General features: G+C 36.0%; 1 protein-coding gene across 3 annotated transcripts in view; it reads right to left on the reverse strand.

Moving 5' to 3' along the window:
• Cfap20dc (CFAP20 domain containing) overlaps window positions 1–16,943 on the reverse strand; it is a 230,944-nt gene that overhangs the window by 209,598 nt on the left and 4,403 nt on the right. For all 3 annotated transcript variants that reach the window (XM_047531685.1, XM_047531684.1, XM_047531683.1), the window contains exons 3-4: window positions 15,425–15,518; window positions 7,166–7,238 (exon numbers count right to left, since the gene is read on the reverse strand). In XM_047531685.1, coding sequence (XP_047387641.1) covers window positions 7,166–7,238; window positions 15,425–15,518 — 167 coding nt within the window. The remainder of the gene's footprint in view (window positions 1–7,165; window positions 7,239–15,424; window positions 15,519–16,943) is intronic.

Genomic DNA, 16,943 nt, shown 5'->3' on the forward strand with positions numbered 1-16,943 from the left:
CCTGCATAAGTCAATAGTTAAGCAGGCTCCCAAAGAAAAGCTGCTTTTCCATCTCTCTTCAGAGACAAGTACCATAAACATTTCACAAGGAAAATAGATATGCCCTAACTGGTCTTAAAATGCTTCAGATGAGCAATTTAAAAATCAAATATCACAGTACTCTTACCTATAGAGATATAAAAATTATAAATTAATAATACTGTGTACTTAACTAACCAGTAAATAGATATTAAAATCATCCTCATTGTGAAGATGAGGCTGTATCACACAGAGGGCTCAGTAAACTGCCCAGAGTCACTTTACTAATAATTAGAAGAACCAGTTGCTCCCAAGCCTATAACATGGCCCATCACAGGATCCTGATTCTGCCTGACAACTGATTTTGCTCTCATTAAGCACAGTGCTTAAGCAAAGGTATGGCCTTTTATTATGATTTTACAGCATAAGAACATTTTCAAATATTTGTATAATTTTTCTTTTGCTGGTATTTTATTTGACCTTTGAGCATGCATGGAGATTATCTAGAGTACTGCAAAAATAATTTAGAAGAGTAAAGTGAACTAAACTAAGATAGAGACTTTTCACAAACATGTGCTCAACAGATAAAATATATGGCATCTAATTTATATACCTGCCACATATGTTATCCAAAACTTCTACATAAAACCTATTTTAAGGCATGCAAATTTAATATATTAAGAAAGTCAGCATGCAAAGCATCTTAAAGTGCTCTCTTTACTAATGCATGTAACAAAATATACTGATTATGCAAGTACATTTAATTGGATATAATTAAAATAATGAGATTTAAACACTGATGATTTTAAAAAGAAAAAATAGAAGGTGGAATTAGCCATGAGATGCATTTAAAATGTTAATGAAACTTGCAATGGCATTTCTACCTTAGTATCCAATACTTCTGGCTTAAAAAGATCTACCAATGTCCATTTTTTGCCCAGTTTTAAACACATAGTTGAGAGATATATTCCCTTGGCAACGTAAAAGATTTCACTGGAGAAAAAAGATTTTATTGAATAATATAATACCACTTTGCGTTTGGATAACATCTCTTTCACAAATAACGTAAGAGTTAGATAGCAATCATTTTCTTCAAAGGAAGGAATCAAAATGACCAAAGAAATAGGAAAGCAAAATTTTCTCAGAAAGAACCGTGCTTGGTTAAATGGACACAATCTCAAAAGCCCTAACCAATGTCACTGTGACCTAAAGATATCAAATTTAGTTATGCTTTCAACTCTGGCGGCTTTAAAGAGGCTGAAGAAGACAGATGGTATATGAAAAGAACAGGTTTGCCCGGTGAGGCCACATTCACTTCACTTGGTTTAAAGTTTCAAGGAGCCTGCTGTCTCTGACACACTGAAGAAGAAACGGTAGGAGCAAATTCAACAGAGTAGAAGACCTCGAAACTGCTATTCAATTTTTTTTTCCCTGACTTCTCTGTCCAGCTCACTAGTAACACAGAAAAGGTAATGTAAGAGTAGCTTTCATTAAATTAGCTCAAGGCTATAATTTTGGTAGAGTGTTCTGATTTTCTCTAATATAGAGATGGAAAAGGAAGTTTTGAGATCTCCATGTCTTAGAAAACCACCACTGTCTTTGGTTAATTCTAACAAATAATAAAAGAGTTCACATTACCATTAATTGAGTAGGAACTAAGATAGTGTCCAATCCAAAGCCACATAACCAGTATGGGTAGAACAAAGGAGAAAGAAAAATTCTAGAATGAGCATCATAAATTCTGGTCTGAAATCCAGTGGATATTAAATTCTACTAAAATTTCAAATTCAGACTATTGTAATGCAGAGATCACAAAGGATTCTGTTAAAATTTTTAGGGACTAGTTATCCTTTTAGGGATCTCTTTTTAAAAGAATTTAATATTTGATTCCTTCCTTTATCCCAAATACTAGCAGTGCTCCGAACAGCTAAGAGCTCAGCACATGAAGCGTCTAGCAGTAATATTCTCCAGACCCACGGGCTAAGCATCCTAAACTCCAAGCAGCACATCCCGTCGGCCACATGGGCTTTGCTTTCATAGTGTTTTCAAGCCATATATTGAAAAAGCACTGGCTGAACTGAGTGAAAATGGGAAATATAATGTCAATTCACTAGAGGCATAACAGTACAAAATGCCTCTCAGAATTCATTGAGATAATGACAAAATCAGGAGAGAGAAAGGAACTAATGCAGCTCAGCAGTCTTCAGTAAAAATGCATGCAATTCCTGTCAAAGAATGTAATATTCCAAAATCACTTAGTGTGATTGGCAGCATCAAATATAGCAAAATGGATTTCTATTTCAAGATGCAGTTGGTTCTTTTCCAAGAGCCCAGGTTCAGGGTGTTCCTCCTGTGCACCGGATGTCTGAGCCCAGGCTCTGCAACACCTTGCAAGCCCATCCAGGAACCCACTGGACGCCCACTGCCTTCATGATGCAATTTGGAAGACACCACAGAAATGAAAGAATTTTTTAAAATGTGTTTTACATTCAATCATTTGCCTACAAGTCACAGTTACACTTAAACATTCTGGAAAACTGCAACTAATACTACAAAATAAGTAATTTAAAATGACTTCTGTAAAAAGCAGGGAAGTCTTCAGGTTTGACACCTAAGTATTAAAGGACTGGCTGCTTCGTTGCTGACTATATATGTGTGGGTAAACACTCCTGGGTCCACATGCAAAATGTCATGTGTTTGGGTAACTGCTGGTCAGGAATTTCTAAAGCCATTTTAGTCACAGGTACAAGATTTTGAATAATATCATTTTTAGATGTTAGAAGAAAGATTTAATAAAGAATGTGAAACTATTACTTTGTTTTGATTAAGAAAGTCTAATGTGAAAATTATCACATTTAAGAATCAAAGTACTAAAGCAAAACAAAAAAACAATTTGGTAAATTCTTCATTTAATGCTCAGGCATTTCTCTCTAAAGGGCAAATGCAGAAACATCTTAGCATGAAAAACCTTTCCCTCCTGGAATTCTAAGGATACAAATATACTATGAAGCCCCTGAAGAAGATGTAAAAGGCTTAACATTTTCATCTTGTACCAATATTGAAATGAAATATTTACTGTATATCAACTACCCATGTATGTGTGTACAGTTAGATAGAAAAGTAACAATATTGGCCAGGCACAGTGGCGAATGCCTGTGATCTCAATGGCTCAGGACACTGAGGTAGGAGGACTAAAAATTCAAAGCAACTTAGTGAGGCCCTAAGCAACACAATGAGACCCTGTCTCTAAATAAAATATTAAAAAAGGGCTGGGGATGTGGCCTCATGGTTTAGCACTCCTGGATTCAATCCCTAGTATCAAAAAAAAAGAAAGAAAGAAAGAAAGAAAAGGTAACAGTATAAGTAAGAGAGTATGGTATGTGGCGTAGGTTTAGACTACATATTTGAACCCTATCTCTAAGAGTTAGTAGGTCTATAGTAGCTCTGGCCGATTTCTTAACCTTTCTGGACTCTCGCTTCCTTGATGATAAAATAGAGGTAATAGTTATGACCACCATACAGGCTTATTCTTCATATTAATTAAGCTAAAACAAAGTACTCAGAATGATAATCATTTAATTATTAGACACACTGTAAGTATGGAATGCATTAGTCATTACTTCATGTTAATTTTTCATTTAATGCATATGGCACACCTATAAGGTATTATTATTACTCTCTTCCCACTGGTGAGGCAAGTTAAGTCCTCTGCTCACAGGTCCACAGAGGTAGAGCAGAATTTGACTACAGGTCTGGCCACACTCTTTCTTCTACCTGATACTTTGCATATTCTCCACAGAGCTTGCTCTTATGTCATCATAACATTTATCAAAATGTAAAATGATCTTTCATCCTTAGAGTAGACTATATTAGAACAGAAATTAGGGCCTGCCATTAACCAGTCCATCCATTTTCCTCTTGCCCGTTCATCCATATTTCAGAGACAGTTAACTGCTAGGCATGTGTTAACTGCTAGAATATCACACTGAGGGGGAAAACAGGGTCCCTGTCCTCAGGGAACTCCAAGTTTACCCTAAAATTTAGACACATCATCAAATAAATAAATAATTATAAACTTTTAGAGTTTAATGAAGGAAAGGAGCAGGGAGCTAGGAAAGGGCATAAGAGATGACCCTCACTTAGTTGGTGGAGGAAGTCACCAAAGGTCTTTTGGAAGAATGGACACTTCAAAGTAGAAGTTAGTTAGGCTAAGAGATGGGGACAGAAACTTGTAGACAGAACTCAAAGAAGAGACCTCACTTGGCATGTGAATACAGGAAAAAGCTCTGTGGCTAGGAAGACCCAGTGTTGGTGACAAGTTGAACTCAGAGCTGAGCAGTGAGGTGAGGAGGAGAGGGGAGAGAACACAGCATATAGGACTATTAAGGATTTGGGAGTTTATTCACAGCGGGAATTCCAGTGGCTTTCTAGAAAGATCACCCTAGCTTCAGTGTGGACACTGAACTTCAAGAAGACAGGAGAGGAAGCTGGAAATCCAGTGGAAAGAAATCTCCAACAGTCCATCAGGGGAACTGTGATGGTAGTTTAGGATTATAAGGGTCACAGTGCGGGTGGGGAGATATGTACGGATTCCATGTATACCAAATCCCCGTGCCCACCACAGTCCTGACCAGAATAGGAATTAAATAATTTGTTCACTGAATGAACAATTCCTAAGCAGAGCTGTTGCTGGTTCTAAGGCAACCACTACCAATCCACATGCATAACCTCCTCCTGAGCAGTATAACCATTCCATGGGGATGGGAGATGCAGGAAGATGCAGAGGAAATGATTACTAAATTCATAAACCAGCTGGTGAAATGCCACTTATGAAAACCTCTTGATGTATAAAAGGTACCTTTGTAAAACAAAATGCCTCTCCCATTCTGACAATGGAAAATTTTAGAAGCCAGTTATCTTTCTGCTATGTGACTTTCCAAGCTTGTTAGAAAAATGTATTATTTAAACTAGCCTAGAGCTATGCTGCTAGAAATACAGTAAAACACTAAGGGTGCTGAAAGAAAGCCCTTTCATTTAAGGGGGAAGAAAAGATGCGGTTAGAAAGAGAATCTCTATATGTCATTCATTGTACTTTCCTTCTGGTGAAAACATGACTTCTGTCATTACTTCCTCAAACAGCAGAATATTTTAATTATCTATTAGCAACAAATTAATATAGAGTTAATATATTTTCTTATCATCTGATAAATTCATGAGTTCTGGACAATATCCTCTCCATGTTATTTGATCATTTCAGCTTTCTGTCCACATGACATTGATTTTGCTAGAACTATAAAACTAAGACCATTTGGGAAATCCAATGGCTTGTCCATGTGGATATGAGAACTTGGGTGAGAATCAGTGGTTACAGTGAATTGAATTAAAAAATCTAATCATGGGCTGGGGAGATAGCTCAGTCAGTAGAGTGCTTGCCTTGTAAGCACAAGGCCCTGGGTTCGATCCCCAGCACCGCAAAAGCAAACAAACAAACAAACAAACAAACAAATCTAATCACTAACCCCATCACCTCTGAAAATGTTTTCCCATCCTTCAACAGAGCAAGAGTACTAGACAGGGTAGTAGAGAGGCAGTCAGGCTCACTTAGATATCAGTTACTTTCTTGCCAGCACTGTTAAACTAATATACTTGTTGACTTCTCAATAATTAAAGCTTTCATTATTATTAAAGTAGTTACAACAGTATGTTGCTTCAGTTAAGGCGATAAGCTTATGTTTGGGGTGGTACAACTTTGGCTTAATTTTATGTAAAAAAACAGGTCTCACTGTCAAAACATTCTGTTCCAGGGTTTAGCTGAGTAACTTCTGCAGCTTTGATCAAAGTGCCCACCATCAGCACCACCACCATGGCTTCTAAAGAAGCTCAAAGTGCAGGTGGGAGAGAGATCAGGAGAATAAAGAGAGCTAAACTGGATTTCTATGTAAGGCACTTTAAAAGCTTAAAATATAATTTGCCTTCTTCCATTTCAGAAACCACTTTCCCCTGCACTAAAAATAAAGCTTTATGTGGTACTCTCTGTACCTTTAGAATGTCTTTGGAGTCTCAAAAGTGCGTTTTCTGCAGAATCAGAAAGTGGTACATAAGAGCATCAAATAATGCTTTGGTCTTCTCAGTGTAAGAACTGTTTTAAAGAACCTTGGTGATCATGGCAGATGATAAAAGAAGATCTTAGAAATTTAAAGAGGTTCAAGGTTGAATAAAACAAAGGTATAAATTGTTCCATCTTTTATCATCCAAGAAAACAAAATTGCATCTTATTATCTAAAATTCCTACTTTAAAAACATACCAATAATTCATTCATATCCTAAGTTTATATCATAACAGAGAAACGAATAACCTCAAATTTATGATATTCTCATTAAGATAGCTCTTTCTCCCTTTTAGTCTGCACCAATAAAACTAACAAGAAAAGTTATTTATTCTAGTAGAGGAAATAAAAGTCTAAGCTTAAACCTTGAATAACTATTAATTACAAGGGAAAATTAGAAATTAGCATACTTTAAATGCAACCGTTTATTTAAAGTATACAAATTTAGTAATTAAATTTTAGATAATACTCAGTTCGATTCTATGTGCATATACATATCAAACGTTATTTTCAAAGGGTCATCTCATATAACTGATACTTCAACCAATAAAAGTTGCATATTTGCATTTTTACTAATCTGGCAAAGACATTTAAAACAAATTCCAAACTGTCTATACATACACCAGAATAACCAATATATCGAGCTATAGTAAATACCATTAAAATGAGCTATTTCATTCAATTTTAAACCAACCATAATTTTGAACAGCCAACAGTACAAAAATGTAATATCACCCTTCATTTGAACCCATATCTTCAATTTCTGGATATATTTTTCTAGGTTATAGGTCATTTATTGTCCAAATCATAATCCTCTGATAACCTCTTAAACAAGTGAAATCGACTTTCCCTAGAAGTGCCAGAGTATAGTGGTATCTAAGAAATACGATTAAATTAATTTAATTACTTCATGTCGACTTGATAAGTCACAGCTATTTCATGCAAAAACTGCCACTTGCAATCAATGACTATTGGTACCACTTCAATTGATCAAATGTCTAATACACATAAAACATTCAAAGAAGTTCTGTATATCTTACAGCAATTCAGTGGAGAAGTCTTGTCCCAGGGGTATGTAAATCTGAAGTACAAGAAACCTCTGGATCAGTCCAACTAGAACAAGAGGGAGAAAATATACATTCAAATGTTCCAACCACTTATATGCACATAAACAAATACAATCACACGCCATCAACAAGTTGAAGCTTTAGCATTTCAAGAATATACAGACCTGCAATAGCACTATAAATGAATTACAGCCCCATTAGGAAGTGGAAAAGTTGATGAAAATCAAATCAAATTCCAACAACAAATGTTGCCTTTTAAAAGTTCCATCTGCGGCCTTGGTGAAATTTTTATGAAAATTTAAAAAGTAATTTTTTATTTAGTGTTTTTATTAGGCTGCAAGAGAATACATATAGAACTGTGCTCACTAGGCACACATAAAATCGAACTGTAGATTCCCATCAAGGTGGTCATAAAAGCATGTGGCAATCATTTTTATTCACTGACAGTTTTAACAGTACTAAACAACTCAATAAAAAACAATAGATCAAGAAAAGCAATTCTAATTTTGACAACTACAATTGAAAGCTTGATGAGCCATATCTAGTTCATATGGTTTTAAATGTGTCCATACTCAGATGGATGGAGGAACATATTTTCACTTATAATACCTTTTAATTTAATACACTTTTAATTAATGGTCACAAAGTAAGAACTGTTAACTTTTATTCCCTATCAGTAGTTTCATCTGGATTAAAAATATTTGGAGAAAAACCAATCCCTATGGTATTTTTGACAGCTGAAGTCTGCAAGTGCTTAAAAAAGATCAATTGGTTTTCTATTATCTTTTCAGATCTATTCATTTAATGCCTTTTTCTCTTAGGTTTTGAACTTTTGCTTGATCTTTCAATTAGGATGCTCTTAACAGATATTTTAGTATCATACCTCCTAAAACATGCAATGTAGGATCTTTCCCCCCCTGGGATGTATAGGAAATAGAGACGTTTTGATTCTGTCTGTGAACCTTTCCTATAAAGTCCTGCCAACAGGTGGAGAAAAGATTTCCAGAATGGCAACTGGTCTAAAACAATGCTATTTTCTACTTACACAGGACTATTAGATATGGAAAATGAAAAAAAAAAAAAAAAAAAAAAACAAACAGTAAGGCCTGAGAAATGGGAGTGAAAAAGAAAGCCATATATTGATGGCTTTCCCAGTGCATTCTTTCCCAATGACAGGACAGTCCCTAGGAAGGAAGCCAAAGCATTGATTCTAAACCAAATAAATCCTTCCCCAGTGACCATACAATTCCCATTGGGACCCTGAAAGGAAAGAGATGAACACTAAATGCTGATCCAAGACCCTCCATTCTTCTCCAAGTAAAAATATTGCCCAGTAAAAACAATTTTTTAAATTCTCACAAACCTATTTCCTGAGGTTCCCAAACTGATATGCTCACTAGACTACCCCTCAAAAATAACCTATATAAACCCAGTCCCTTTCTTTGTTCAGTGGCTCATTTTCCACCAGGAAATTGGGTTCACTGGCACCATTTCATCCCTGCACCCCTTATTCCTGAATAAATAGCAGAGATGACTTGTGAGGTTTGCATCCTGTCCAATCTTTTTGTGCTAACCCAGACTCAGTAGGCTTAACAGAATGAAGTATTTTAAAATAACAGTACATTTTTGGTAGTCTATATGAGACTTCCTGGTTTTTAATCCCTATGGTAAACTGTTGTCACATTTCTGAACAACTTAATCACTTCCTATATTTCATCCTAGACCTGGTTGCTAAATAATAAACACATTCAATCAAATAGTTTTAATAATATTTTCATCAAACAGACAGGGGTAACTTTTATTTAAAAGTACTAAGTTTCTAGTTAGTCCAGAGAGCCAAGAGTAAAGTAAGCAATGTAATAGAGATAGGAGATAATGAGGTCTTAACCTAGAAAATTCTCTAGGAATCTGACTCTACCATATTGATGGTAGTGAACCGGTGAGGCAACGAGTTCTGAACTACAAAAGCAAAGTGAGATATCAACTGAGGCCAACTTAAATAAGCCACTGTCAATGTCTCTTGCATCCAGCACTGATTGGCCCTATGCAGGAGAAATCAGTCTTTTTAAAATGTTCGTAATTTATCCCACAAATCTCACTGAATCAGTACTTCAAACACAAAAACTTGTACATATAGGGCATGTTATATGAGCATTTTTAGAAAAGAAAGTTCCAAACCCTCAAAAAAAGACAGCTTTGTAATTCAACTTTCTTACACATAGAAGCCCTAGTTCCAAAAGGTTTAACTTCTAAGATTAAAAGAAGTGTGATGATACCATATAGTGTGATCTGACAAAAAAAAAACTTTAATAACATTTGGCAGACAGATCCTGTGTGTCAGTAATGCTAAATCAACTCCATAGTAATATTTTTTCTAGGGGCCTACCAAATTTAAATTGACTCTTCATGTCTACATTGTGTTTAGAATAATTCTAATACTGAATGTGGAACTACTGTTAATGAAAAAATGTCTGTCAAGTACATAAAATACATAAAAATTTAGTTTTTCCTAAAATATGCAGGTTTCTGTAGTTTTACAATCTTTTATTTGCATGAGACAAATTGCCTGTTTTTTTTTTTTTTTTTTTTTTTGGTAACAGGGATTGAACTCAGGGGTGCTTAACCACTGAGCCACATCCCCAGCCCTTTTTGGGTATTCTTTTTTTCTTTTTTTTCCAGGGCTGGCAATTGAACCCAGGGCCTTGTGCTTGCAAGGCAAGCACTCTACCAACTGAGCTATATCCCCAGCCCTCCCAGCCCCTTTTATTTTTTATTTTGAGACAGGGTCTCACTGAGTTGCTTAGGGCCTCCCTAAATTGCTGAGGCTGGTTTTGAACTTGGAATCCTCCTGCCTCAGCCTCCCAAATTGCTGGGATTACAGGATGCGCTACCAAGCCCGGCCTGCCTATTTTTTAGGAGATTAGATCCTTTCATCATTTGAATATTTAAAACCCAATTAGTAAAACACCATTAGAGTTTTAAACAGTAGTTTCTATAGTCATTTCAATAAAGTAAATGACACACTATACACCTCACATACATTTTACAAGAGTTACATGATATCCAAAGAGTTGGGATGAGACCATAGTACATTCTTTACAAGTGCCTTGAAAACACAGGACTGAAGTAATTCCATGGTTCCTCACACAAAGAACACATGAGGTATACCTATCCCATCTCAGTAAATAAAACAAGCATCAATTACACCATCATTAGGACTACTCCATATCCTTTGGGCAAATTGGTAAACATGTCTGGGCCCTCTTATTTTTCATCCATAATATTGGGCTACTAATTTAGATTCACACCTCACAGGATAATTTGGATGAATTCAATTAGCCCTATCATTCAACAAGATTTGTGGCATACCTACTATGTATAGCACTCATTGTTGAAGTTTCTGCTGCAAATCAGAGACATAGCTTCTGCCCTCTTGAAACTAATATTCTGATCCCATGAAATAGAAAGTCAAGGTTCTACAACAGCATATAAACCTGGGTCCTTGCAGGGGAAAAGGATGATGAGCGACTGTTTTCTTAAAGAAATAACACTGGAGTGTAGCTGGGAGGAATAATCAGGAATTGAATGGGCAAGGGGTGTGGGAGTAGGAGAGAGGAACAAGCAGCAGGCAGAGGGAATACTACATCCTGTGGGGAAAAGAACAGTAGGTTTAATGGGCTGGCAGGAGACACAAAGGAGGAAAAGTAGCAGAAGTTACGTCAGAACCTAATCACGTGGGACCTTGAAGGCCACGTGAAAGATTTGGGTCATCCTAAAATCAAAGGGAAGCTGCTCATTCATTCATTCATTCATTCATTTAGTCAATAGAGGTGTACTTGAGTGTCTGCTATATTGCAGGCACTGTTCTTAGTGAACAAAATAAACAAAATCATCTCTGCCAGTGCATTACTTTCTAGTGATGTTGAGAAAAACAACAAATCAACATAACAGTCGTACAGCATGTTAAATGGTGATTTAAGTGTGGTGGGGCGGGTAAAGCTGGGTAAAAAGGATAAAGAGTGGAGAAGGGATAGAAGTACAGGTTGCAACTTAAGTACAGGTCAGGTGGGCCACATGGAGAAGATTACTTTTGCTTAAAGAAGGGGAGAGAAAGCTCTAGGTCAAGAGTCTAGCCTGTACACAAGTGCTAAGGCACCAGGCTGTTTCGAAACAGCAATGAGTTCTCTGCAGTTGGATTAGGGTAAATAAGGGAAGGAGTAAGATCAGAGGGTTAAGGAGGTACCAAGATATATACAAATGAATATTATTCAGCCTTAAAGAAGAATGAAATTATGGTATTTGCAGTAAATGGATGGAGCTGGAGAATATCATGCTAAGTGAAAGAAGCCAATCCCAAAGAACCAAAGGTCGAATGTTTTCTCTGATATGCGAATGCTAATTCCCAATGGGGTGCGGGGAGGGGAGAGGCAGAGAATAGCATTACTTTGAATTAGACAGAGGAAAGTGAAGAGAGGGGAGGGGGAACAGAGGTAGGAAGGATATAGAATGAATCAGACATTATTACCCTATGTGCATATAATGATTACATGAACTCTACACCATGTACAACCAGAAGAATGAGAAGTTATACTCCATTTATGTATGATGTGTCAAAATGTATTCTACTGTCATGTCAAACTAGAAAAAAATTTTTAAAAAGGGTACCAGATACCTCAGATTCCTATAGATACATGGTTTTTACTCTCAAAGAGATAGGGCATTTCAGCAGGGGAGTAACATGTTTTATATGCTACTTCCAATTTAAAAATATCACTCTGGCTACTGATAATCTAAGCATAAGGCTGTGGTGTCTTGAATCATGGGAATAGCATTGGAGGGGGCAAAAAGTGGAGCCAGTGTCAACAAGATCTTCCTGATGGGCTGAATGAAAATAAAGAAAAATAGAAGCTTATTTAATTAAGTTTTTTTTTTTTTCTCCTTTTGGTCTTTGCAATTGAAAAGTCAAGTTGCTAACAACCAAAACGGAACAGCCTGTAGCAGGAGGAAGACCATCTGGGAGAAAAGAATTAGGGCTTTGGACATAACTTCATTTAAGCTGTCCAGGTAAAAATATCAAGTCAGCAATTGATGTGCAAGTCTGGAGTTTAGAAGTCTGAGCTGGAAATGTAAGCTAGAATAAGATAGAGATGGTATTTAAATCTGTGAGTCCAAAGCCCATAAGTAAACAGCAAACACAGGGCCAAAGACTGAGTCCAGAGGCACCTGGACATTAAGTTGGGTTGGGGAGAACAGTCAGAACCACAAAAGGAGACTAAGAAAGACCAGTGAAGTAGGAAGCCAACTAGGAGGAGGGCATCCTAGAAGCTCAGTGAAGAAAGTGTACCCAGGAGCTATCAACGTTCTCAAATGATAGGTGACAGAAGATGAGAGCTGACAACTGGTCATTGGGAATACAGGTCACTTCAACAAGAACACCATATGTAGAAGGGTGAGATCAGAACCATTTAAAGGTTTTTAAGCAGAGGAAGTTTACCAAATACCAAAGCGGGGGTATGGAGAGGCCTGAGAGAAGAACCTGGTAAAGGAGACCGCATCATCCAGAGCAGCTAAACCTGAGAACAACACAAGGCTTCAGGGATGCTGATCCCTAGAGACCCCATCATTTGATTCAGATGCCAGAGGCAGAGAAAACACTAGCTCAAAACACGAGCCTTCGAAGGCAGTCCTGAAGCCCTTCCAAATGAGGGATGTTCACATGTGACAGAGATGCTCTCACATGGACAACTCTGTGTAACGTGTTCCAGGCTGAAAAGCAGCAGAGATTTATTTAACTAGTGAATGAGTCACGAGTCCCTTTATCAAGGCAGGATTGGCTACAGTGAGAAATTATAACCCAAATAATCATAGTTTCTTAGCGTGGCAAACTTAACTAACTTATTGAACATCAACTGTGTGACAGACACTAAGTTAGGGGTACAAAGATGATGATTCGAGGTCCTTGTCCTGGAGAAGTATACAATCTGATAATGGGCATCACATGTTCCTTTATTTGGTAGGTGCCAAGTGAAAACACTTTGGTGTATTTAGAAATCATCAAATATAAATTAATTCAGAAATTGTTATTTATGAATTTAAACATACATAATTTCATTATTAAACTTTCTTCCTCAGTACCTAATATAATCAGAAACACACACGAAGGACCTAATGTCAAGTTTGCATAAATAAAGTGTGTGTTTACTCTTAAAATAGTAATACATAATGGTAATTGAACTTAATTTAGAAATGTTAATTGAAAGCCATTTCTCTACTCCAGACATGCCATTTAATTGAAAGTTAACCATACCAACCCTACACAGAAGGTCATATCATGCAAGTGAAAATAACTATAAATTTCTGTTATGAATAATTCCCAGTAACTAATCTTAGCAGCATGAGTGCAGGACACTATAAACTGTTTCATCTGTTACAGTGCTGCATGTGATCCAGAAAAAAGATTAATTTTTAATTACAGGCATTATACAAGAAATGCACTAAAAGATCTTTCCTGTTTCTTCCAATTAAAAGTCATCATCTTTCCATTTAAAAAGGTAATTATAACACATTAAATTTGGTTTCTGACAAAAAAAAAAAATCCCTTAGATAAGAGTAAGAAAGAGGAGCTTATATTTCAACACTTAGCTTTGGATAGAGGAGGGATTTTTCTCAGGGACAAATGAGAAGGTTATCAGAAGCGACTGATTTTATCAATAACATGACCATGTGTGTAGATGCTAAGGCCATTAAATGGAAGTCCAGGTGGGCTTTATAACTCCAACAACAAGAAAAAAACAAAAGAACTCATACTGACTTAGAATAAAATCATGTTCCTGAAAATCAAATGTAATCTGTCTCACAAAGTCAATATCCTGGAACAGATGGACTGTGTCTCTAGTAAGAATAAAATACAGTTTTAGATGTTTCCCTGGCTCATCTAAGTTCACCTCGTTTATGTGGAAATAAAAAAAATCTGCCACTAAACTCTCTCTTTCTCTCGCTCTCTCGCACGCACACACACACACACGCACACACACACACACACACAGGCACTATGGAAGATCCCATGGTTTATAGCTGTTGGTAAATTAATAAATCTTTTAAAACAATGATTAACTCTTCTCTTTAAGTTCTATTTCTTACGTTAGTTAAAACATTGGCAAACTACTTTAAAATATATCATCTTCTAATATTATCTTCTGTCTATGACTGCATATGGCTTCGTTTCTGTCTGAGAAATCTAAAACATGCATGTAGTAGCTAGAAATGGTATATAAAGCATAGAGTTCATGTAAGTTCAGAAAGTTAAATTAAAATTCGGAAACCAGAAAAAAAAAAAATAAACGGGTCTTTTCATTGTCCCTAATGCATAGTAGGTATTCAATAAAGGTTCTTAAGGAAGGACTAAGTAAATGATGAATGAAAAAAACAGAACTGTCTGCTTATATTTGCTAAATACCTAAACATAGAATAGAGCTGATGGAAGATCCGATTAATCATCTTGAAAAATTATTTTTCTTAAATCTCATCAGTTTTCTCAATAGCTGGTGGCAGAGGCTTGAATTTTAAGCTTATCTCTGCTGATAACTGGGTTTATGTGATCTCTCGGGGTTCCTTCTGCTTTAAAATTCATATTCTAATTTCCAAAGAAAATAAGAATTGAAATCAATGCTTTAGGTTTTTTGTTAAATTACAAATTCACAGTTATACTTATTAGATATTAATATTCCTAAAGGCATATTAATTATGATGTTACTAACTAATGTCCTATCAAGTATTTTTGATAGATTTTTCCCTCAAATTAATTTCCTCTATATGTTAGGAACTCCTGAGTTTATTTCAAAACTTAGCCTTAACTACCCAAGTTATTGATGGGAACCAACCTCAGGTTGTTCATCTGTAAAAGAACTATTATGAGGATTAAAAGTTAATAAATATAAAATTCTCAGTTCCTGATGCAGAGTTAGTGTTCAATTAATGCAATCATTATTAAAATTAATGGCTACTAAATCATCTTCTAAGTCTTACTTGTAGATTTCCAGTAGTTAATAAGGCATAATACATTTTTTTAAAAAGCTTAATACAGATCCTGGTGTAGATACTTTCTACATTAAAAAAAAAATCACATCACTTCACATCAACAGCCAGTAGAAGTCATACTAATATGCCTGTTATGAGATATAAAAGCATAACCTTATCAAATGTGAAGTCTCGATATTAAAAAATCGTACTTACGGATTTGCTTATTCTCCTTTGGTAACTGAATTTTATTTGTTTGGCTGCTGCCTTCCAGGACAAACACAAAACTTTTAACTTCTTTATCAAACTCCTATAGAACAAAATGAAAACAGTGGTAACTGGAGAATATTTTTTTTTTTTTTTTTTGCTTCTTCTATAAAATGGAAACTGAAAATTCACTGGGGGAAAAATCCTATACTCAAATGACTTGAAAGTAGGCTCAGGCCTTGATGATACTCTCATCTCAGACTTACTGGGAACTGGAATGTAAAAGCCACACTAAGCCACTTGGCAAATCCCCTATTATATCAAGACATCTTTCCTCCAAATGATAAGAAGTTCTCCAATTTCCAGGAATCCCAGGTCACTGATTTTAGAGTTTCCAGAATTTAATTGTCCTTCTTCCCCTTCAATCTATGTATTTCTGTCTAATTGCATAGGGCTGAATATCATTTTGTAGCATGGTACAAGAAACCATCTAACTTATGTTATATACAGCCTAGAAGGTCTTTGGTTTCAGGCCATGACTCAAATAGAATTAATCACTGCATTATTTTACTCCTGTGTAGTGATGAAATTCTGTATATCTTTTAATTAAAATCAATATGAATTAAAATTTAGGTTAACTAAAAAGCTAAGGTAGGAGAATCAGGGGGAAAAAAAACACCTGGAAATGAAAAACCTGTAATATGTAAGAGTCCAATTTCTATCGGTCACAGTGTTCATGGGAATAGTTATTATCTTGGAGAAAATTCTCAATCTTTAAGTATAAACACTTCCCTGAGTGCAGTGGCACATGCCTATAATCTCAGTTACTCGGGAGGCTGAGGCAGGAAGAATGTAAGTTGAAGGCCAGTCTGGGCAATTTAGCAAGATCTTGTCTCAAAATAAAAATAAAAAAGGCTGGGAATGTAGCTCAGTGATAGAGTATCCCTGGGTTCAATTCCCAGTACTTCCACGCTCCCAAATATAAACACTTCCTTTTCACATGAGAATATTTAACAGATTCTCTCTCTTTGGCATTATGTTGGACTTTTTGTATATGTTAACAAATGCATTGTAACTAATGAGTGAGAATTAAGTAACAAGTCTGTATTACATCCATCCCAACTAAAATTCCTTGTATATGAAATGAACATACATGTTATTTATTCCATCTATGTTCAAGTTAGGCATGTACTTAAAATCTCTCAATAGCTTACTAAAATCTTCACTGTGGTCACAAACCATGCATACTCTGGTCCTGGTCTGGCTTTTCAAACCTCATCTCCTACCTTTCCCACTCCCACTTTTTCTCCATCTTAGCCTCAACAACCTTCTTTCAGTTTCTTGAAAATTCTAAGCTTTCTCCTGCTATAAGGACTTTGTACATATTTCTCTGTGCCTGAAATGCTCTTCTAGCCTCTGGCCCCATTCTGTGCCCAGTTGAGTCTTAGGACTCAAATATCCTTTCCTCTGGGAAGCCCTTCTTCATCTTCCCACTACAGACTCTCAAGGACCATTTATCTCTCGTTCA

Source organism: Sciurus carolinensis, chromosome 17 (genome assembly GCF_902686445.1).
Source record: "Sciurus carolinensis chromosome 17, mSciCar1.2, whole genome shotgun sequence".
In the NCBI taxonomy this organism is placed as follows: domain Eukaryota; kingdom Metazoa; phylum Chordata; class Mammalia; order Rodentia; family Sciuridae; genus Sciurus; species Sciurus carolinensis.